The 23955-nt window shown below is 49.9% G+C and overlaps 1 protein-coding gene across 1 annotated transcript in view; it reads left to right on the top strand.

The window, feature by feature from the left end:
• HTR4 (5-hydroxytryptamine receptor 4) overlaps positions 1 to 23955 on the top strand; it is a gene marked incomplete at both ends in the record, with an annotated part of 100465 nt that overhangs the window by 41841 nt on the left and 34669 nt on the right. Inside the window, 2 exon segments of the mRNA XM_082490176.1 lie at positions 1508 to 1661; positions 3587 to 4155. Of these exon segments, the coding sequence (XP_082346302.1) occupies positions 1508 to 1661; positions 3587 to 4155 (723 nt within the window).

Genomic DNA, 23955 nt, shown 5'->3' with positions numbered 1-23955 from the left:
ATGTCTTCTTTTAATGTGCTGCAGGCATTTCAGGTTAGTGGCCCAGCTTTAGTCTGTGTTTGCTAATTTAATGTCTCTAATTCACGGTTCTACTGACCTCATAAAATCGACTTTTATAGGCACTCAGCGGTGAAGCTCTCTCTACGTACACGCTATGCCTTGATGTGAAGCTTGCCTCTGAAAAAATCTCTGACAGGGGTCATTTATTCCCTTTATAAATAGTTTTTGAGACTGCTTCTCCTTCGTCAGTGCAGCGCTCATATCCTGTGGGGCACCATATTGCCCAATTTCCGTGCCCACCAAATCTGGAAACTGTCTACCAGATGACCATTATTGATTCTCTAAGAAAATATATTCATCGGGCACATAGCTGAGTTACATATTTTGTTATTTAGAGGAGCTGAGAATTTATGGGCACTTCTCGTGTCTCCGGATGCCAGTTCCCTGTCGCAGCAGCGGGGACACCGGTACTGGCCTGTCTCTACAACGTGCGCTGAAATCCAAAACTCTAAAATCGAATACATTGCATTGGGAACCCGAGGCAGACTGTCAGGTCAGGACCACCAAAAATCTGCAGTAGGATGATATGGCTGCTGATCTGCTGTGCCCACGGGCATATATTAATTTCAGAGCAAAGAGCTTTCCAGTTTTAGGTTGGATACACCTTCCTGATGTCGAAATGTGATAGCAGGTGGGTAGCGCGGCGGCCAAACGGACGGAAGAGTTGATTTCGTATCTCTCCGAGAGGACATTTTCAGTCCACAGCCAGCTGTTATTTTTATTTGCAGGGATCTGTTGTGCTATGAATATGTCGGATGGGTCGGGAGGAGAAAGGAGAGCACAGGGCACGTCCCCTTGGTGGTGGAAAGGCTAGAAGCCCCGTGCAGGCGTTTGCTCCGTCCTTGTGGCAGAGGTTAAAACCCGGCCAGGGAAGCAGCTGATTCCTGGGAGGTAGAAAGGGAGCCTGGTTACGGAAGAACACACTTTATTTTACTGACATTTTCACAGCTTTGAAACACTTTGTTAATTTGCAATAACAGCTTTTGCAGTCTTGTCAAAATAAGTGCCCGTTGCAGTTAGGAGAACCCCAGCATTTGCTCAGTTACAGCTAAATGGCAGGAAGGTGCACTCGTTTGTCGTGGTGAGGAGGCTGCAGACCGCTTTGTGACTAAGCGCCGAGGGAGAGGAGGGCTGAACATGAAGTCACTCCCTTGCTCTGCGGCCTCAGACAAACCACAGCATTAATCTGTGCCTCGTTTTCCCTAGCTGCAAAACAGAAAATACTGGCTTCTCCCTGCAAGGCACTATGAAACCGGACTTCCTCATGCTGTGAAAATATCCCGAGCTCCTTGTGTGAGAGGCAGTCGATGGAAATAGGCTATAGGCTCATTTTTTTTCTCTATTTTGAAAGGAGAAACAAGCTGGCGAAAATGCTTTACGGTTGTGTGTTTAGAAGACCTGGAAGTCTCCTTTACTGACGGTCGTGCTCTCACTTTTCTCCTTGCAGGTACTATGCTATCTGCTGCCAGCCTCTGGTTTACAGGAACAAGATGACTCCACTGCGCATTGCTGTAATGCTCGGAGGGTGCTGGGTAATCCCAACGTTTATTTCTTTCCTCCCTATCATGCAAGGCTGGAATAGCATTGGCATCATCGATCTGGTGAGTATCTAAGGAGGCACACCAGCCTGGTATCAGATATATTCGGTGCTGTATATTCTCCTTTAAAAAACAATATTCAAAGGAAAAAAAGGTAAGAGAGGCTGAAGGAGAAGCTGCTTGTTAGCGATGCAGAGGGGCTGCTGAATTTCTGGAGGATGTTTTTAAGGGGGTTTGAAGTGACTCTGTCCTAGAAGGACCGTCACAAAGACAGCGGTGGCTCTGGGAGAGGATTTTACCCGTGTCTACTAATCAATTCAGTGAATAGTCCTTTGAAAGCATGCCGAGCCCCAGCTGGCTCCTGACGGGCACCTCGGGAGCCCTTGGTTCCCCTTGGCCTCTGCAGCTCTCGGGAAGTGCTGGCCGCTGCCTGCTGAGCCCGAGGGTCCCTCCTCGGCGTGCTGGCTCCATTTGGAGAGCCGGGAAGCCCAGACATCCCCAGAAGGGATAGTGCTTTGGGCCAGTCCCATCAATATCCCGTGTTTTGGTGTGAGCCTTTACACAGGAGAGAAGGTGACGTTCCTCTGTGCAAGTCATTTCGGCAGGAGTCGGTTTTCCCCACCGCAGTCTGGCTTCACGGGCAGGATCCCGTCTGCAGGCAAGGAGTTAAGAGCTGCGAGTCTGCTCTCCTTCCCGTCTGGAGTTGCAGGAATTAAAAAATGGCAAACTGTGAAAACACCTTATTTAGAAGAGCTTGTTTAAAGAGATGTGGCGTTTTCTATGCCAAGTCTCAGTCAAGGAGATATGAATACTTCTTGGCTCATGGAGGATAGCAGGTGCAAGCTGCCAAGCCTCTAGATAAGGCGATAAAGCCAAAATTGCTTCCAGACAAGCACCTATAGGACATGCAGCTGGTAGAAAAAGGAGGTGCATTTTGTTTATTTAACAAACCATGTCAGGTATCTGATTTCTTCCACTGATTTATTGCCCCCGCCTTTTCAGAAAAGACTTGACACCCATCTGTCTGTACCAGCTTTTCTAAACACCAGTGCAAGCCCTACCCTTCCTTGCAACTTGCTGATGTTCACTGGGCAGATTTCAGTAGCTGCACGCTGAGAGGTAGTGCAAGGTTCAAACACCACCCAGTGAAAATGCTTTTTCTTTAGAGGTAAACTTCCTTACATGCCCAATTAAATAATTCTGGTGTTATGGTTTTAAATAGGAGATGAGGTTATTCTCTTGTTGGAATAAACACCATAAATTATGGTGGACCTGCAGTGACATTGTTCTGTAGCAAGGGTAGCCTCAGAGAAGTCCTGTCTGTCCCAGTTATGCCTCCTGCTCCCCAAACTCACATGCAAGACCCCTTTCTTCATCTGCTCTCTCTGTTTCCAATCGCAAGTCATTGACCAGATCTCAGCCTACGGGCTGAACCTGCCGACTTCTGCCCGGGCTGCTGCCCACCACTCCTGTGCCCGGGAAGCTCCGTGTCACCCCCAGCTTGGAGCTGCCCCCCAGCTGCTGAGGCCACTGCAGCCCAGTCCCTTCCCTGTCCTTCCCCCTGTGGGACTCCACTGGGTGAAACTTGTGCATCCTTGGTGTAAAACCGTGCCCCGATGAACGGAGCAGTGAGCACTGCTGCCAAGCACAGCACAAAGTGAAGTCATTTCCCCTCTCTGTGTTGGACCTGGGGTGTTAGGCTGATTTTCACTGGCCAGGTTGAGGCATTCTTTAAGATGCTGGAGCTGCAAGGTGGGCTGGTCCAGGAGACCTGGGGACCAGCAGGGCTGGAGAGCCCATGGAGTCAGCACAGGCAGGACCGGCAGCTGTGGGTAAGGCAGATACTGCGGACGGGCGAGGGGAGGGAGGAGAGGGAATCAGAAAGCGGTGGTGGTACGTTCTGGCAAACAGACTGCTCTGGTACCGGAGGAGCAGTGCTGAACTTCTCGCCTTCTTCTTTGTCCTTGTCCTTCTTCTGCCTGCACCAGATTCAGCAAAGGCAGTTCAACAAGGCTTCCAACTCCACCTACTGCATATTCATGGTCAACAAGCCATACGCCATTACCTGCTCCGTGGTGGCCTTCTACATCCCCTTCCTCCTGATGGTGCTGGCCTACTACCGCATCTACGTCACAGCCAGGGAGCACGCCCGCCAGATCCAGGTGCTGCAGCGCGCGGGGGCCCCCACCGACGGCCGGCAGCACCACCCGGACCAGCACAGCACGCACCGCATGAAGACTGAGACCAAAGCTGCCAAGACCCTGTGCATCATCATGGGGTGCTTCTGCCTGTGCTGGGCCCCCTTCTTTATCACAAACATAGTGGACCCTTTCATAAACTACACAGTGCCGGGGAAGCTGTGGACGGCTTTCTTGTGGCTGGGCTACATCAATTCAGGGTTGAACCCTTTCCTCTACGCCTTCCTGAACAAGTCTTTCAGACGTGCCTTCCTCATCATCCTGTGCTGTGGTGATGAGCGATACCGAAGGCCTTCCATCTTGGGGCAGACGGTCCCCTGTTCCACCACCACAATAAATGGATCAACTCACGTGCTAAGGTGAGTGTTTCTCAGATGCTGCAGAACGCCTGGAGTCACTAGAAAGAGTAATTCTCTCGTTTTCATAAAGTATCGGTTTCACTTTGCATTTGAAACATCTGATCAATTAACTGTTTAAAAAGGTAGGGGGGGCAAGAGAAGCACCCAGAAATCCTTTGGGCGCTCGGACAACCTGGTTTATAGGTAACAGATATGTGTTGGCATGCGCGTTTTCTCTAGGGTTGTGTTTAGGAAAGAGTTGGGAGAATGCAGAAGTCACGTATGCATTTTGGCAAGCCCTGCTCTTTTGTCTGGGGGGAATAACTTGACCGCATGGGGAGCACCTTGGCGGAGGCTGCCTACTCCGTCTTCTGTAGCAAAGGGATCATGGCCCCCTTGCCCCTTCTAAGGTTCTGCCTTTGCAGCCCCACCAGCCACTGCTGCATCTTCTGAACTAATGAAAGGCAAAGGATGAACTTCCCCAAATGCCCTGACCCTCCTGGGGCACTTCAGCGGCTCTCTGGGAGGAGGGGTGTTTGCCATTTTGGTTGAGCAGCTCGGAAAGTGGCGGGATGTCTGCCTTTTACTGTAGCCCAGACAGAGCCTGCCCCTGTGGAAGGCGGCGGCACGCATGTCTGCAGCAGCCCTGGAGCTGAGCGTGCCTCGCACGGCTACGGGACATAGTCCTGGTGGATGGCAGTTCGGGGTGCCAGTGAATTTGAATCCCCCACCTCACACCCCCCACCCTTCGCTGAGTTCCACAATGTGTTCACTGCAAGAGGAGAGCGTGTGGGCTGTGCACTGCCGGGGTGCAGAGGGGTTTGGAGGGTTCAGTGGTATGAGACAACCTCTGCTGTCTTCTCCTCAGCGAGCGGAGAGGTGGGAGGCAGAGCATGGGAGGAAGGGGAGGGAAGAACAATTATCTTCCGTAATATTAGAACAAACTGCAATCTCTGAAAAAAAAAAACATAGGTGTTTCTATGCAGCTGTTCGGAGGAGATTTGGTTCTTTTGGTACATGGATTCATGGCTCTTCATGTGCAGGTGACTTGGTAACCAAATTTGTGTTCAGAGCTGAACCTGTCTGGAGACTGAATCAGACACTGAGCACTTCCCAGCTGAGTCTGATCTGCTGGGTTGCCCCAAGCTCCCTTCTGCAGTGGTCTTGGAAGTTTTGGAAAGAGTCCTGAGCCGTTTAATGGATGGGAGATGAGGCAGGGCTTGTCACAACCTTGAGACAGACAGATCTCTCAAGCTTTCTAAGTCGTGAAGGACATTGCAACGTATTTACCTTCTGCTGATTAAAAACTGTTCGGGGGGCACAGTCCCGGGGCCCTCTGTCTGTGATGGATGCGTGGCGCTGAGCCAGGCTCAGCCTGTGTTTCTGTCGGAGCCGTGCTCCCAGGGACAAACCAGATGCTCTTCTGCTGTGGTTCGGAGGACGGAGAGCGCAGCCCTCGTTGGACGCAGCGCGCCATCCCGCAGCGAGCGACCTGGTGCCTGCGGATGGGGAGCTGCGGGGGCGAACGCTGGAACCGTCCCTGCACAGGGAGGAAGGGCTCGCTCCCATCCCTGGTGAACCGGGGCGGCTCTGTGCTCTCACGACTGCACCCGGCAGGCGAAGGGGACAGCCTGGTGGCCTAAACACAAGGAAAGAGAGGGTGGCGTCTGTTTTGGCTAGTAAGCCTAGCAACGAGATGCTTTTTGTTATGTACACCAGCAGAGAGATGCCAGGGAGCCTCTCTTCGGTGGGGGTTGGAGACGTAGAGGGCAGGGAGCGCGTCAGCCCAGAAGGTGAATTGCTTCAGTCTGTGCTGACATTTGACCTCCAATGGTCAACGGACCATTGCAGGTGGCAATGCCAGTGCCTCCTCATGTCTCCAGGTTGCCTCGCTGCTTTTGCGCTGTTACCTCCCTATGAGACCCCATCGTCCTGCCTGAGCCCTGTGGGACCGGCAGGCTCAGGCCAGGACCGTCCTGGGGATGATGGGCGGTGGAGACAGCCTCCCGAGCTGCTGGTGGTTTCCTTTATTCTCTGCTGGGTGTCCCGGAGCTGACAACCTCCTCATTTTGCGGGTCTTTCAAACATATCGCAGTCCCTGTGGAGGCCAAAGCAAATGTGAAGAGTCACCTCTCCTCCAAAGGTAGGGGTGGCTGTGGTCTCGGCCACCCTGGCTGGCTGGGGAGACTCGGGTGGGCTGCAGTAAATGGTGGATCCCACCGTGGAGCCGAGATCAGGCTTTCCTCATTTCCAGCTTCTCCTTCCCACTTGTACCGCATAGAAGTTATCCATGGACATGCATAACCACCCTGTCAGTCTAGGTGTGACAACCATTGCAAAAGGCCCCGTGAGAACCAAACCTGCACAGGGCGTTTGCCCACTTCTAGCTTTTACGACTACTTTTATGGATAAGAGCGTGTCGCCTCCCTTCGACATACCACACGTGCAAATCCGGTTCTCTCCTGCCTTTCCACATCGCTCCAGCTCTGCAGAAGGCACTCGCTTCCCACTGCCGCATCCCCTCCTCCCTCCGCGTGCGGGAGGGCTGCAGCTCTGCGCATCTGCACTTCAGACAGCAGTTATTTTCTGTTTTCCTCAGCTTTGTAACCGATGAGAAAAGCGAGACTTCCTTCCCTGGTGCAGATTACGCACTGCTGATGATAGAGGTGTGGGGATTAAAGCAAAACCAATTAATTGTAGTCTTTGGATAGTTAAGCTCACTTGAGGAATTTTTTATTTCTTCAGTGCTTCTTTCTTAAATGCAAAAAAGGTTGGACCCAGCATGCCTGGGAGAGAAATTTAGCGAGGCAGCTTCTCTCAAGTTATAGTGTATATACATTTGCTTTACTGGCATGGAAATACGGGGGGGTTGTGCCCAGCAGCTGAAATATTGAAACCTTCCTGTATGGGCTGGCTTCGTACCAACCCTGCCAAGAAGCTGCGTGGGGGCCGGACCTGGTTCACACTTCTCCAACCTCAAAGATGTTTCTTCCCAACCAAGAGCGCCTGCAAATGGGGATGTTGTGCAAGTGGGATTTTACAGCTGCTTTTTGTACCCCGGCAGGGAGAGCAGTGAAGAGGAGGACAGCCCTTGTGCTGAATCTAGGGCAGAGGTCCTCTCCCCCAAAACCGCAGGGATTTGCGATTTTGTATTAAGCTGACGTGAGTCATTTAGCCTCCAAGGGAGTCAGGAGTGGTTGACAGTAGGACTGGGATTTCTAATCGCTCTCTACTTCCAGTCTTGAGACGATCTGAACTTTCCTTCAGCTCTACCTGTCCGAACCGTTCTGTCCTTGCTCACGATCATCTCACCGGTGCGTTTGCAAGTGCAAAGAACATGTTTGTCGCGCTTAAAATCCTCTTGCTCTTGGATGCGTCTGACCTGCGAGAGTGCCTTGCAGGGAGGGAAGGCGTTTCTTCTTTTCTTCTTCTGGTAACTTCAGTGTCAAAATGTTCTGACGTTCCCATTTTTGGATTTTTCACATTTATATTAGGAATGGGAAAAAAAGAAGGAGGAAGAGCAGAGTGCGATAAAACACGGCAGTGAGAAGAGGCAGATGCCCTCACCGCACGCAGACTGAGAGACCGCTTGGGAGACAGTTCTCATTCTTTCTTTTTTTTATTTTTATTTTTTTTTAATTTATTTTTCAAATGCTCTGTGAAGACTGTGGTGCTCTGGGTGACCCAGGCAGGGAGAGACTTTGTGTAGCACACTTTGGGCCAGACGCAACCACAGTGGCGATGGGGCGAGGGAGCAGACTGCACTGTGGCTCGGCTGCTTACCCGGGATGTGAGGGTGACCACAGCTTGCTTAATCCCCTGGCAACCACCCCACTTTATCCCTAAATTATGAACAAGAAGATGGGGAAAAGATTTCCTGTCACCCGTTTTGTTCTTGAACTCTCCATCAGCTGGTGGGAGAGACACCCGTCCCTTGGGCGGGGTAAGATGCGGTGCAAAATGTGGTTTGAAGCTGTCACGAACAGCCAGGAGATGGGATTCGGTTAGAGCTGGATCTGTGTGTAGGATGGGCAAGAGTATTAGAATTAAATATTCAGCTTTGAAAGAAAATTTTGATTTGCCTGTTTTCCGAGTTTGCTTTCTAGAAGTGTTGGAATTGCCAGAACCCTTTTTTTTTTTACCCCTGGATAGTCACCTATTTCAATTCTGATGTGTAGCATCAGCAGCAAAATTCAGGCAGGACACATGCAAATGGAGAATTGAAATCTGCAGGTGTGGCTACAATCCGGAATTCGTGCCCTATTCATTTTTCAATGGCTGAGATTGCAACTCACACGTCATATACAAAGGTTTGTTTCTCTGGTTGCAGCACAAATTGTGTAATTCATTATAAATATTTGCAATTCATAGTTCTGATAACCTACGGTTTAGAATATCATTCATTGAAAGGACTTGGGAATCATTCTGAATAATGAGTGGATAGGAGAATTTACAATGAGCACTCAACAAACGTATGGCAAAAATTAGTACAATAATTAACTGCAATAGCTCTGGGTTTCTGGACGGCTGTAGCATGTGTTCAGGAGTTTTGTGCACCACGAGACTGAAAGCAAAATGCCCTAATCATCTGAAAAATTATGTCTTCCCCTTTAAACGTGTTGCTTGCATATCTTTTGTCATGCATAGATATTTATTCAACACAAAACAACGAACTCACGCCTTCATGAATCATTAAATGCTCATACAGCACAAGCGGATGGGAACCCACATCAGCATTGCCCTGAATTCCTGCATAAAACAAGTTCTGAAATTTTGCCACAGTGAAGAAGATGACTTTGGGTAAAATATAATTGAGCGATGATCAGAGTAGACAAAGTCTGGAATGTTTGGGTCAAGGAGGTCGCTTTGGTACATTCCCCATTTCCTCTCAGAAGTGCACTGTTCAGCACAGTACAGTGTATTAGTCTCTTCAGGGAGAGCTATAGCGAGCGGTTTATTTACTCATTTTCCATCACAGAGAGGTCTTCTCAGAAAGGGCTGATGCCAGTTTTATTTCTCCAAAGTAAAACACATCCTGGTTTTCCTTTTAGAAGAGCCAAGAGAAACAATGTGGGGGAAGAAAGCGGCATGCAGCTTGGGGGGCTGGAAGTTCATCATCTTCATAAGTTCAAAATTAAGTAAATAACCCAGTCAGCCCACAGCCATGTCAGCGCTCTGAAGGTGCACAAAACACTGGGAGAAGTGTGCAGTAAATCACGGCGTGCAGCCGGCACTCAACGCCAGAGCACTGCTGCGGGGTCTTACCGGTCCCTATAGGGAACATGCGTAACGGTGCCAGTAAATCTCCCAAACTGCAGCGAGCGCCGGTGCTTCCTTGTTGCTGTTGGGACAGGCAACGCAACAACCCAGGACTCCAGTTTTCAGAAGTTTGGCAACTCCACGGCTTACAGATCAGTTGGCATAGAACTAAATCCACCCTGGTTGTAGGAGAGAGGGTCAGAGCTGCTGCGGAGCGAGGGAAGAAGGGATGCGTGCCTGTGATGCTTCCCCGGCGGGAGTGCGCAGGGGTGGTCCTGCCCCGCGGCTCAGCCCCCTGCACATCCCTCCCACGGAGCTGCCCCAGCGCGGAGCTGGACACCCCTCCTGGCACGGCCGTACTGTGACATGTCTGCTGTAATTCGAGGGGAGACCCCGGCGCGGCTCCCGCGGTGTCTGCACGGTGAGGGGAAGCTCCCCGGGTGCCCTGTGCACCCACTGCCCCTACTGCACACAGCCGGACCCGCCTGTTGCAGGGGTTTGGCGTGCGGGATCGGCAGGAGGGTCAGGGCTTGAGGGGGAACGGGCACCGGGGTTTAGCTTTGTGGTGCCGTTTCCAGTCTGTACAGGCAAAGGTAGGAGCGCTTGCTTTCTCCTTGCCTTTTCCTGGCCAGGAGCAGAGGAGGCTTCGGGCTAGAGGCCACTACGTACAGGGGGGACGGATGGGCTGATGGCATTGTGTTACTTAATGTGGCTTTAAAACTGTGAATAAGATAAAGAGACTTTCCCCCCTGTGTTTACAAGGTGGCTTTTCACAAGGATGCGCAGCCATCCCGAAGCCCTGTGGGCTTTGCGAGGCTGCCAGCTCAGAGCCCCATCTCCCCTTGGCCCTGGGGTCTCCCCGACACCCCGGCACGGGGGGACCTCCCGCGGGAGCGGCAGCCTGGGTGCTGCCCGCAGCAAACACGCATCAGGATGCCCATTGCTGCAGAAGCAAATCAATTTGTGACTTTTCAAAGAGGATTTTTGAATGACCATGCCTTTTCGACAGCTTTAATTTCACAAGGTCTTGAACTCCATCGGTGCTCAGTCACCTCCTCACAGGTCAAATCCTGGCCGGACGGGTGTCCCTGTGCCACCACGCACCACCCCCTTTCTCCTGTGGAGTCACCTTCAGGGGAATGGGCACATTTGGTGGCTGTGGCCTTACCAATCCTCCGGCTGCTTCCGACCTCCCGGGCTCAGAATTGGCTTCACAAGATGGGTTAAAAAATGCCCTGCTTTCCCCGTGCACTCGGGCACGGCTCAGTGCCCGCTGCGGGTCACGTCACTTCACTTGTGTTCATAGGGCACGGATGGAGCGGTGATCCCGTCCTGCCTGTGACGGTGGGATTTGGTGGGCTGCAGTCGTGGCTTGACTCGGAAAACACAGAGGTTGGTTACTCAGAGCTGCTTTCCGACGGCACGGGCAGGTGTCTCTCAAGGATCTGGGTTTACAAGTAAACTACCTCCTCCTGTTCTGCCTCCTCCTGTTCCTCTTATCTCTTGTCCTTCCTCAGGCACTAAGACAGCCGCAGAGACCACAGAGCTTCCCGAGGCACGGTAACACACTTGCTGCCGGGGGTCGGAAAGCCCCGGCGCTCCCGCCGCTCCTCCGCAGCCGCAGTGGGGCTTTTCCACCCCAGCCCAGCCCGGCCGAGCCTCCAGCCGACAGCCCGGCCCCCGCAGCCTCCCCGTCCTCTGCTCCCGCACCTCCTCTCCAGCTCTCCCGGGCCAGAGCCGTCCCGTGGCGTTTGGCAAGCCGAAAGCTCTCCCAGCACGGGCGCTTCGTGGGCAAAGGTGCATTTAGCCTCAGACGGGGAGGACGCGCGCCTTCGTTATCGCATTTTCCCGCGGGACGGAGTGGTGGCCGCTGGCACCAGCAGAGGTGTTTTGGAGAAAGGAGGGACCATGGCAGCGAGCGCGGGGGGACAGGTCGGGCACAGCCAGGACAATATCTCAGCCGTCCCTGCTGAAATCCCTAAAAACCATTGCAGTAGCAGCAGAGAGGAATCCGAGCCCAGGTCCGCTGCTGCCGCTGCTGCTGCTACATGACGCTAAAATATTTGCCTCCTCTCTGTTTTCTCCCTTTCTCTGTCGCACATGCGCGTGCATTCGCAGGAACAACTACTTCTGTAAACCAGAGGGAGGTTATTTCTGGAAAGGAGATGTTTACGGGCCGTGTTATCAGGGAGGGGTGACAGCCCTGCTCGGCTTGTGATGTTGGAAAGAGGATGGGGCGCGAGGGCTGCAGCAAGAACCTGGAACTCAGCTCCAGGCTGCAAGGAAGCAACCGGTCAGGCTGCGCGAGGAAGGGCTTCAGCGCTGCTTCACAGTGAATCTTCTCTGTGACTCAGTTTTTAAACGCAGAGCATGCAGGTCTTTGATTTAAAATTGATTTATTTTTTTTTTAATATATTTTAGCACTAACTGCAACACGAATAGTCGTCTAAAAGGGTTTTTTTTTTCCCTTTACACAAACTGAATAAATGTTCTGTGATTTTTTTTTTTATCACTAAAGTATCATTTGGAAAGGAATTTCAGTGGCAGAATACTACGGCCCAAAGCTATACAGTTATTTAGAGCAAAATCAGGCCATTAGGGTTAAAATTTCTGACTGGCAGGAGCTGCCTGGGAATTTTAATGGTCCCGCAAGACAGATCAGAGCTTTGACAGATGTTATCATCTTCTTCACTACAAGGTCATTAGCCCCAAGACGGATCGTTCGGACTTGGTGTGCGCTGTCCTTCATTGCCTCATTGCTCGCTGTTTCACACTGGGTTTCCATAGGTCGTTTTGGAGGCACAATGTAAGCAGCGTATATTTTGCTGTGCTTGTGAGACTTGGAGCAATTACAGGCTGCTAAGCTTTCAGACGTGTGTTGTAATTTCTCCAGCAGTCACCTTATTAATGGGACCAGTAGGCAAGAACTTCACCCTTTGTAAATGTGCTGATAAAGCACATTCCCACTAACCTCTTTTTAGGAGGTTTCTGAGCAAAGAGTTGAGAAACACAACAAATGATGTCATCCCCCCGGCATCTCCATTCCCTGCAAATTTTTCTTTTTTATGTAATTCCTCTTTTTGACAGGAGTTTAGCGGAAACTCCCCATTGAGAGACACAAATAATTTTTATTTTCAGAAAAGCTGATGAGGTGCTGCTAGGGTGCAGCTCATAGCTTTGTATAAGCTTGGGCTGGGATTTTGATTTTTGTCCTTGATGGCAGGGATTTTTTTTTGCTCCATCTTAGCAAATAGATGCAAACATTACGTTGGCATGCAAATCATCATGCTCCCGTGAGGAAATTACTCTGATGAGCAGGCCTGTGGGCAGCCACCCTCAGCTGACTCTACCCTGCAGGCGCATTACCACAGTGCTCCGTGGTGGCTGGAGGACCTGAAGAAACATCCTATTGTGCAGCTGGAGGGGCTCTGTCCTCACGGACCCTCCAGTGCTTAGCAAGAGGCACGGGAGAAGCTAATGAAGTTTTTCATTTAACAGACATAAATCCGTTGGAGGACTTTAAATTGCAGTAGCATCGTTCCATCAGCTGCAGGTGCCTGGATAAGCCGTGCTGACATCCTTGGGTGCTATCAGGCAGCCCTTTTCACCAGTCCTGTATGTTTTCCCCATTACAGGCGGGCAGGCACAGCATTGGGCATGGCCAAAAGCGTCCTGCTGGAAGGGTTATCGAACGGGTGGTCCCGTGGGTCACTCTGGAGGCTGCTCTTTCCACCTGGTACAGAGCCGTGCTGAGGAGAGAAACCTCACGAGAGCTCTCCATCCCGGGGTGTGCCATGTTATATCAACCAAAACAATTTTAAAATGGTAACTTCAGGGGTGACAAAGAGTATTTCCTTCACTTTGGCACAGGTGTAGGGCTGAGCCCTCCGCGCAGTGCAACCAGAGATTGCTCAAGGTGGGATTTCCACTCCGATAGTTTCAGTTCAAGTATCAGTTCCCCGCGTTGGCAGGAGCAGCACCGCGCGACTCCGTACTGCAGCCCGAGCACGGCCGGCTTGTTTCCTCAAGCACAACGGAGGCTGAGAAGGCATCTGATTTGCTTTCTGTAAACACATCAGGGGGGCAAAGACTGGGAAGGGAGAAAGTTATTTAAACTAAGGAGTAATGCTGTCACAAGAGCAAATGGGTATAAGGTGGCCAGGAATAATTTTAAGCCTGGAAATAGACAAAACTTTCCAACCGTCGTGGCAGTGACGGTTTGAAACAACCTCTTAGTAAGAGTAGTGGGGGGAAGGTCTAATTTTTACCAAGCTGAATCTTGACGAGTTTACAAAAGTCATCTCATCATATATGACATGACTGCGGTAGCAGGAAGCTGCCTCAGGACCCCACAAAGCCCCGATTTTGCCATAATTCTGACACTTGCGGAAACCAGAAGCAGAGCTGAACTGCTTCAGGTCTTGTCGATACCTGACCACTCTGTCTCCGTGAAGTGCAGCTTTCTCGCCCATCCTGCTGATTTTGCATCCATCAGGGAACATCAAGAAAAACCGAAATTGTCCCCGTTTCCCAGAAGACCCACAGGCCAGGTTCCCGCGCATCCTACCTCACCGTGCGCCTCTGGGCAGCGGCTGCGGTGCGGTGTCACCCGCTGGCTGGCAAGTCGGCTTTTCAGGATCGTAACCCTGTGGATCAGTAGCGTGGTGGCCTGAGGTTGCCTCCGTCTCATTCCCAGGATCCGGGTTTGGCACAAAATTGCACCCACGGATAAATAGGAAGGGAGGACATGGTCCTTAGGTGATAGCGTTCAGACTGATCTAGCACGTGATAAAAAAAACAATCTGAAAAGACAGAGTGATGTCTGTACCACTGCTAAACATGAGATTATGAAAAGTAGCTCTCAATTCTCCAAACTAATTTTATTTTATGAGGTTGCAGTTTGCAAGGTGGGACACGTTTGACTTGGTACCTACATCAGCATGGCACGTATTAACTAGGTCACCCCCGTAGTTTGCAAATCATAATAAAATTACCATCTTCTAGCGGGTGTAGTTCTAGTCAGGATTCTTAAGGAACAGCTCTTGGCCCTAAGCCGTTTACTTTTAATCTCCTCTCTGGAGAAAAACAAATAATTGCTGATAACATGTGCAGATAGCACAAGATTAGAGGGCTGCCAGTAGTAAGCGAGAGCAGCACTGGGCGCTCTGCGCTCTGAATTACTTGGTTAACTGAGCACGAGGGAAATATTTCCAGAGAGTTGCAGAAACGTGGTCTTTATGGCTGTGCCTCTTGGCGTGCTGGAACACAGACCACAGGCTAATCTAATAAATAGCCAGGGTGAAACAGGCTTCGATGCTGAACGTCAGCTCCCACTTGATACTCTGCCTGGAGGGTGAAGGTGGCGGTCCCCGCAGGCAGGGAGCCAGGGCTGCCCACGCGCCGTGGGGTACCGCGCTCCGCAGGGAGGCTGGAAAAAATGAAGCGTGATTAAAGGTTTCAAAAAGAGACTGTAACAAACTGGTCCTGGCACATGAACTACGTATTTTGTACTAGAGAAGGTAGAGAGATCAGTGTCTGTCTGGGTACAGAAGTCTAATGCACAGATGTGTCGCAAGGGAAAGACCTGGAAGTTCAAAATGCGCAAACTTGCCTTAGAGACACAGTGTTCATGTTTAACAGTGAAAATCGTAAGCCATGACAACTGGTTATCGTACGCAATTTTCTACCGCTAGAAATTTAAGATTGAAGATCGGCTTTTTTTGTAATGACCTCTCTAGTTCAAGAACAGGTATTGAACACAAAGCAAGAGTGAGTTCAGGGAAGAGCTGCAGCCTATGACCCTTGTCATCACCCGGGACACACTGGGTGATGACAAGGGTCTCTGCTGGTTGAGTGATATGATCTCCAGGATAGGGATGTCCTCAGCCCCTTTGCTTTCAATCCATTGCTTTGTTGTGCAAGGGCAACCAGCCAGGAGCAAGTTCACCATTTTGCTGGGTGCCGCAGAGTTTCAGAGGGGAAAGGCAGCCCAAAGCCGTGCCTAGGACAAGCGAGGGGACAGGTGGTGGCCGCTGGGGAGCAGAGGGACAGCGTGGCACTGAGCTGGCAACGCTGGACCACGGCTGCAGCCCATCAGCTCTCAGCAGCGTGTGGCTTTGTAAGGAGCCGGAGTAGTTTATCGCCGCACGCTGGGGGTGATGATGGAGGCAAGAAAGGAGACAACAGCTTCCACCTCTGTCCCCGAGGTGTGAGCAGAGGCAGCACAACTGTATTGGTTTGCATGCAGTTCGGCACGAGGGCTCTCAGTTACCTTGAAATAAATGTTTTTAGAGAAGTAACAGAGGTTATTTTGTGCCTTTGCTCTTATTTCCCCGTTTCTTCTTCAGAGTGGGTGTGTGACACCCATGTCATTCTGCCATTTAAAGCAAGACTGGACAAAGTAGTTTAAAATAGTATAGGAGGACTATCTTGTACTAGGGAAGAGGCTCAGACTGGAAAGTTAAGTATAGCACTTACTAGGTCTTCCCCTTAGTTAATATTGTTAATCTTAGTCAAGAGTTTCACTGAAATTCCACTAGCTGCAAACCTGAAAAGGTATTCTGTAAAAATATAGGAGAGCATTTGATTCAATAACAACTAAAAAAAGAGTTTTGTAATTTCTTGGAGGAGCTTTCTTGTAATTTTTTTATGAAGCTTTGCCAATATTTACAATCAAACTTATGTTCCAACTTCCCTGGCATGATTTTACAACTTGGCATCAGTCTTCTCCACAGTACCAGCCTTCTAGCGTAACATTCACAAATACTGCGACAGCGAGCTGTGAAGGCTCACGAGCAGGACACCGAGAGCTATAAATATCAGGAGGTACATGATAGCTCAAACAGGAGACACGGGCTGAGTCAGGAAGCGCAGGGTGAGATTGTACGTGCTGCTGTGCAGGATGCAAGAGCAGAGAAGCCCTCGGGTCTGGGAATTTAGATGCTCCGCAACAGCAGAAGTTACCACCGTAAAAACGGAGAGCTGCACGCGCGGCAAAGGGCTCGGCTGCACGCCGTTCCGTGCAGCATCAACCAACCAACAGACTAAAAGCTGGGACATCATCATCTGCACAGCTGTCTTGTCCCTCCTCTCCCTCATCTGAAGAAAGATGGGTGTATTTCCCTATCTTCTGACTTCTCCAAGTCGGTGAACACCCAGGGCACCCTGTGGCAGCTGGTGGCACACAAAGCTCCTCCAGGCAGCTGATGGGCTGTCCACAGGGGCTGAATCCACCCTGGGCAGAAGCATTTGCAATGGTCAGGACGTATCTCCAGCACAGCAGCGTGCACGGGGATGTGCGGGGGGGCAAAGCAGCCGCAGGCACGGCTGGGCTGGTGCAAGCCTGCAGTGAGGGTCCCGTCCCTTCCCTTCCCTGGTCACCTGTGCCCGCCTTACACTGATGCTCCCATCGCTGAGCCCTGGACCACTCGGCCTTCTCAGCTGTCCCCCTCTCTCCCCCAGCAGCATTTTTCTCACTGTCGAAGCGCAAGGGTTAAACAGGGACGCTGGGGAGGCAGGGTAGAGAGCCAAGGCCAGTGCTGCAGCCCCGCCGATTGCTTCAGCCCGCGAAAAATGCATACCCGCTTGCAGCTGGGTGCGAACGGGAGCCGGTGCCAGCGGGGGTTCTTAACAGTGACCCAGACACATCTCCAGGCTTTTTCTGTCCTACTGTAACATCACCCCCAGGGGAAAGGAGCAGGAGCTGCCGAGAGCTGCCAGGCGGTTTGGCACGGCATTGTCAAATCCCAAAGGCCAAGAGCTGCAAAAGAGGAAGGGAGACCACAACCTGGAAAATAAAAGAGAGGGATTTTCACCATTAATTGAAATGGGAAAAGCTTGGGGGGGGGAGCTCCTGGCAGGACGTGGTAGGGGGGACCGTCCCTGAAACTGCGCTCACTGTCTGAGATACAGCCCCTGCTCTCCCCTGTCGTGATTTTGGGAAGGCAAAGCGCGTCTGTGCTTACTGAAGCAACCACCAGCACTACCGCACACCTCCAGCTTGCGTGGGGGCGGACTTATGTTTTATTGTGGGTGTTTTCTGAAGTTATTGCTGAAGCCTTTCTTCGTATTTGTAAATGCAATAGGCTTTTTATTGAGGTTGGGTTATCCCCAGGGTAGGAAGGCGAGACACTAATTTCTTTTCTCTCAGCTGTCATCTGTGAAGTCTGGGGTAAGGTTCATCCTCCCACCCTTCCCTGCTTTTTCTTTCCTAGGGATCTGTGCTGAATTTAAAAGCTGAACAGTTTTAAGATATTTTTTTTTTTTTTTGCTTTTAACCCTTCAGAATTTTTCTGCAAAAAGGTTAAACTCCAGGGAGAGGGCGTGGGGTCACCTTGGCTCCCCTCCCGTGCTCAGCATCACACTGGCTCCCGGGGACGGTGAAGCACTGCCAGCATCGCGCTGGGCTGTGCGGGCAGCGTCTGTGCACATCGTCCCTTCCCTGGTCCTCGCTGACTGCGCACCCGTCCCACCTGCCAGCCAAACCCGCCCCCAAAGCAAACTGCCTCTCCCAGTACAAACCAGCTCCCACGGGGATTCCTGCCCTCGGGTAGGCTGATGCTGGTGTCTGCGCTGTGCTCCGTGTCGGAGTCAGCTGGTACCTTCCTTCACCCAAAACCCACCTGGCTTGCCAACAATGAGGACGCTGCTGAAGCCCGGTACCAGAGGAAACTGAGAAGTTTTGATAAGAGGAAAGCTTCTGGTAATTGTACCAAGTGAAATCAAGATATTTATCTTATTTCCTACAGAGGAAAGAGGGGATTAAGGTTTTAAAATACCACAGGTTCCTTCAATTTTAGTAAAGTAATCTCTTTCAATATGTCTGTATATTGGAAAGAAAGATTTTGTTATTTGGCCTGATACAAGATTCAAGATCAGAATTTCTCTTCTGCATCGGTTTGTTTCTGGTAGGGAAGCCAAGGCACTGAAGGGCACCTTGAGCTTGGAAGCGACTGAAATATCAACTCATTTTTGTCTATTTTTAATTGCATGACTTGTGCTTTGGGTAACGAAGGCAATTGATGTATTCTGGTAGGGCAGGATCCCAGTTAAGGCTTGCTTTCTGGTCTGAGATTTACTTTTGCTGTTCCTTGCCCCGGTTTATATCTCCCTAGGGGAATGCCTGACGCCCGGTTCAGTAGCTCCCCGTTTGCGGTATGACCCGTATAGTTTGGAGGTTTCAGGGAGAGCCCTTTCTGCAGGAAACAGTGGGGATTTTGTACCCCCCCCGGGCCATCCAGGGGAGCTGGGCTCAGCCCAGTAACTCCGGGAGCTGCCTGCCCACGCCATCCTGCGTCCTGCCCGGGCTTTCTGCGGGTCGCCAGCAAAGCCCGTGTAACGCAACCCCTGGCTCTGGGCAAAGCCTCTCTTCATCTGTCTGTTGTTTATGAAAAATGGAAAGTAACTCGGTTTACAGCAGTTTGCGGCGATCCGGCTGACGGCATCCCCCCCGGCGCTGTTGGAGGACGGTGCTGGAAGGATGGGTGCCATTAGGAAAAGCAGAAGAGGGGAAGAAGCCTCAGGGATGGCCAGTGCTGCTGCAGGTCAACACCTCTTCTCTGTGCAGTTATTGTTGCGTTTCACTTCACTGTCTCTCTGATTCAAATGGAAACGTTAAGTAACTTATGTTAATTGTTGTCTTTTCCAATTAAACCTCCCTGGTCTTCAACACGCATGACTGTTATTTCTCTCTGCTTTGCACAGCCAGTTTGCGTAACGCGCAGCGCGTCCCCAGCATTTTGCAATTGCTGGCCTGGAACAGGAACGCGATTTCCACAGGGATCCCCGGAGAGCTCCGACAGCTCTCCCAAGGGCCTGAGAATCGCCTCCCTCGCTGCAAAGCCTCGGCACCTACTGCTCTTCTCCCGTCTGCTTCCCTCCTGTCCGGCATCTGGAGCTTTCCTCGCAGTGCCTTTTCCTCTCTCCTGCACAAGATGGTGCAAGGAAAAAGCAAGGGAGTTGTGGTTTAGGCCAAAATCCGCTACTGGGGACCCCAGATGGGACCAACAGATGCTCCCCTCTACCCCTCTTCAAAGAGAGAGGCAGAGGAGGAAAAAGAGACGAGTTTTTAGAAGGAACTAAACTACTTCAATGAAATATTAATAATATAAAAAGAAATAATGAAATATATATCAGGCTCCCGAGATGACAATCACGTCACCGGCTGGCACTGGGGCAGTCCCAGGATGGACTCGGTGACAGACGGGAACTGGATTCCGGATGGGGATCACAGTCAGACGAACAGAGTCCTCCTCAGACGTTGGCCATTGAAGGAAGAGAGCTGACCCTTTGATCCCTCAGCTTTTATACTGAGCATGAGGCAGGTGGGATGGAATACCCTGTTGGTCAGTTTTGGGTCACCTGTCCGTTCCTCCCCGCAGGTGGGACCCCACTATGCTTTTCCACTTCCGACCCTCCAACGGGGCAAATAACAAAGTTGGTTGGCCGTGGGGGTTAGAGCAATAAATATAAGCAGGAGCCTCTCTGCATACCGTGCCTGGGCATCAGCTATAAACTATTGTCTTATCACTCTGAGAGGGTGAACACTGTCTGCACAGTATGCTGTTAATGTCAGTAGTTAGAGAGGCCCAGCTAAGAAGTGAAGTTACTGAACAAAATTGGTTCCGTTTTACCTCAAACCAGGACAGGAGTGCATGACGAAAATAGGAAAGTCATTTGTCTGGTGGGACTCACTCAGTAAAGATGGGTTAGATTTCCACACATTTACTTTTTCATCCTTCTAGGTCTCCTGACAGCAAAAGCAAGCGCTCCTGTTCTGCATAAAGTGATTTGAATGGTAATTTTAATTGGTTTGGAGACCTTGATGAAAAAGCAGGACATTATCTGTTGGGAAAAGCTCTAATCTGATTTCGCTTGAGTCCTTACCGATACATTGCACCGTTTTTGGACCGCCTAATTCAATCCCACCTCTGCTTCCTGAATCAACGATGCTAGATATTTATTCAGCTTTATACACCTAAAGCGGAAAGCGTCTGCTGCAAAATGAATTCTCTCTCATGTAATGATATTTACCTGAGCTTCTCAACAGCAATGAGAACGTGGGACAGGCTGAAGAGCCGGCGGGATGGTGCAGTGAGGTGGACAAAGATGTGTGCAGGTTTTCTGCCTCCCAGCTGTAATTAGGAGTCCGTTGCCCGTCGCGCCGGGACCCGTTGGCCAGAGAGGAGCACTGCTGGACACAGCACTGTGCTCCCTGCGGCTGGACCGCTTGACATCTCCTCCTGTCACGTGGCAAGGCCCAGACCTATGTAAAACATATCACTTAAATAACTGAATGTAACTTAAACAATTACATTTCAGTAAATACATACATCCCTCATACTACACACCAACATAGTGAATCTGAACCCAAGTCTTTTGGGCCTCTCTCCATTCATTCCAGAGGGCCAAAACAGGGTTTAAAACTAATTTTGGTACCTGAATAAATTCTATTATGGATAGCAATTCACTATCCACCTACTTCCCTTCTGTTTCAGCGGCATAGCTCCCAACCGAGACCTTTGCACAGCTGTGCTGAATGCGTTGGGCTGTCTCCCTCCTTTCCAGAGATTAATATGTTTTATCTGTCAAAGTGGTTTTAGACAACGCATATCAGCATTTGCAAAGAGCTCCACATGCCTTAGGGCTAGAAATGCTATATAAATCTAAGCAATTATCATTATATTCTATTATGGATTGTGGCAGCAGATACCTTTCAAACTCAAGGCTAATTGTTTAAGTGCATTTTAATTTTAGGTTAACTTCTTTTTTCTTTTTCATTTTTAAATAACTCTCTTCCTTTCTGATTGCTGTAGGAGAATTTATTTAAGCACTATATGCACCACCTGTTTCTCTGTAAACTCACACTGGGGAAAAGCTTCCCCGTTGGATGTAGCTAAAACTGCTTCTAAAGCCTTTGGTGAATCGGTGGGAGAGAACAGCCCTGTTATGCGCAAGACGTTTTGGCCAGCTCTTTGGTATCTCTGGGAAGATGTCAAGGACTTTCACTACATCTGCTGTGATTTGATTGCCTTTTACCATCTTGCCACTTTTTGGCTCCTTAACCGTTGCCAGTATTGCCCATTGGTGGGTGGCCGCGGGTGCCAGCCTGCCTGGTTCACATGCTTCATCAGACGCAGGTACCCGCTTCGCCTGCTGTCAGCCTGTCTGCAGCGCTCATCCACCCATCATTTCAGCTCTTAGTCAGCTGTCCGTCTCCGTGCATCTTAAACTGCACGTTTCAAAACAGTAAATTGGCCACTTTGAGGTTTTTGCTTTTATTTATTTGGCATAGCAAAGATTATAGTTGTCGCTAACATCTGCCGCTCAGTATGCATTTGCATCTTGAATAGATGACCTGACCTGTGAATTGATACAGATGTGGGTTTGTTTTGGTTTTGTCACCAGTAAAGATGCAATATTTCTGTATGTATGCCTTTGGGAGTACATAATGTCTTGCAAATACTACATCAACCATTACATACAGCTGAGTAAGGCTATTCCCGCATCAGCTGACGATTTCCAGTCCTTACTTCGGTATTACTCTTTCTGTTCTTTGGCTGTCACAGACTCCTTCAGCGTTACAATCATCCATCACAGAAGGCAGCATTTTTAAGATTCAGGTACCTACATTTAGGAGGCAGTTTTGGAATTCACCTTTGTTGTTGTTGTTACGTTTTGCTTTATGGTTGCATCTTTATCAATGAGATTCATACCTGGCATACGATTCCTTCATTGATCACAACCCTATCAATTGGGGGATTTTTCTGGATCCTCACTTTGACCCTATGTCTTCATTTAATCCTGATTAAGTTACGTGATTTCTCTCGCTCAAAGATCTCATTGAACCACATGTTGCCTTTCTTTGACTGGTGACAAAGTGTAGTCCTCTCCTTTGAGATGTACAAGCTCCTCGTTATCATCTGTAGTCTTTTTCTTACATTGCAGGGATAAACCTGGATTTAGTTTCTTGCTGCTGATGTCAAACCATCTGAAATCCTATCATCTGAAGACTAGTTTCACTATGAGCCTTCATATTTTGCAGGCATTGTAATCAGAAGAGTAATCATATCTTAACATGCAAGATTAGTAACTCCTGGCTGGGGAACCTGTGACTGACCAAGTCTATTTTCAAATGTTCAGAGTCAAAGCAGATTCCTCACCCTCTGTAGGGAAGTCTCATGATTTCTAATAGCTTTCACTATTAGGTGTTTTTAAAGTTCTGCTGCTTCTTTAAAAACAAGTCTTTAACTCCCGTTACCTCCAGTTAGTTTATTTAGTAACAATTCCTCTCTCTTGATGTTTGTCTCCTTGACATCTTATACCCAAAGTCTACATAAGCAGTTAGTACAAAGCAAATTAACCACCCTCTATTTTACAAGTTCGTATTTGAATTTAACCTATAAACACTACTTCAAATTCATAACCTCTGAACTTCCCAAGAAGTCACAGAAGCATAGAAAAATGTTACTAGCACACTCCCCATTGAGTGCAATTAATTGCAGTGTGAGATGCCAGAAGGAGGAAAGGTTGGCTGTAATCTCTGTGCGGGTAGAGTGAACTTTTCTGTAACGCCTGCTGTTTTGTACGGGTTTAACTTCGTACGGACCAGAGGCAACAGGTGAGCAGGAGCAGCATAACAGGTCCAAGCACGAAGGGTATTTGAAGGGTATTAGGAGGTGCTGATCAACATTAAAAGCTCCGAGCGTTGCTGAGCAATGCTGGGAGGTTGTAACGGTGCCCCGGCAGGAGCCGGCTGCAAGACTCCAGGCCACCAGCAAAGAGGTTTGAGGGTGGACTGGTTTGTTTGCATTAGAAGAAATAGTATCTTCTGGAAGCTTAAGAGGTCTCTGCTGGTATCCCCGACGTCAGTGCCAATTGATAAATCCACAGCGGAACTCAGCCACCACTGTCTGTGCAGAAATGTGCCTTTTTTTTTTTTCCCCGAGAGATCATTTGAGGGAGTGATAACATGCAAACATCTGGTCACGAAGAGGCAGGCGACCTCCTCCACGGACGTCATGTACTTGGATCAGGGTGACCTTCGGTGTTTTCTATGTAAAATGTTTATAACTTTACTCTGAAGCACAGAGGCATTCTGACCCCGGAGGAGAAATGGCGTAGGCACTGTCAGACGCAGAGCTGGCCGAGATCGCCTCATCTCGCGCTTTCACTGCAGAAAGTGTGGGGATTTTTGAGAGGACAGCTCCAACGGTTTTCCCTTCTTCCGGCAGAGTGAAAGTTTATGCTATTAACGGAGCAAGGAGTTAACTAGCAGACAGACTCACTGATGTTTTTCCCTTTTTTCTTTCATCGGGGGAGGCAGGCGTTTGCTCTAGCAGAAGCTCAGTTTAGCCTTGTGTGCTCCCACATAGAGCAGAGTCAGGGACTCCTCCCATGGAACCTTCAGCTGGACTTTCTTTAAATTTAATTCCAGAAAACACAGACGCGTTACAGGCACAGGTTTTGAAATGAGGTTTGTACAACATGGCAATCCTTCGGATACAGCTGACCTGTATGACCTTGTCCTTGCTTGAACACTACTGTGCCGGAGAGGAGGAGCAT

The sequence above is a fragment of the Vanellus vanellus genome, assembly GCF_965231255.1.
Source record: "Vanellus vanellus genome assembly, chromosome: 13".
NCBI lineage: Eukaryota > Metazoa > Chordata > Aves > Charadriiformes > Charadriidae > Vanellus > Vanellus vanellus.
Note: the sequence above shows the minus strand (reverse complement) of the source record. Positions and strands in the feature narration are given on the sequence as shown.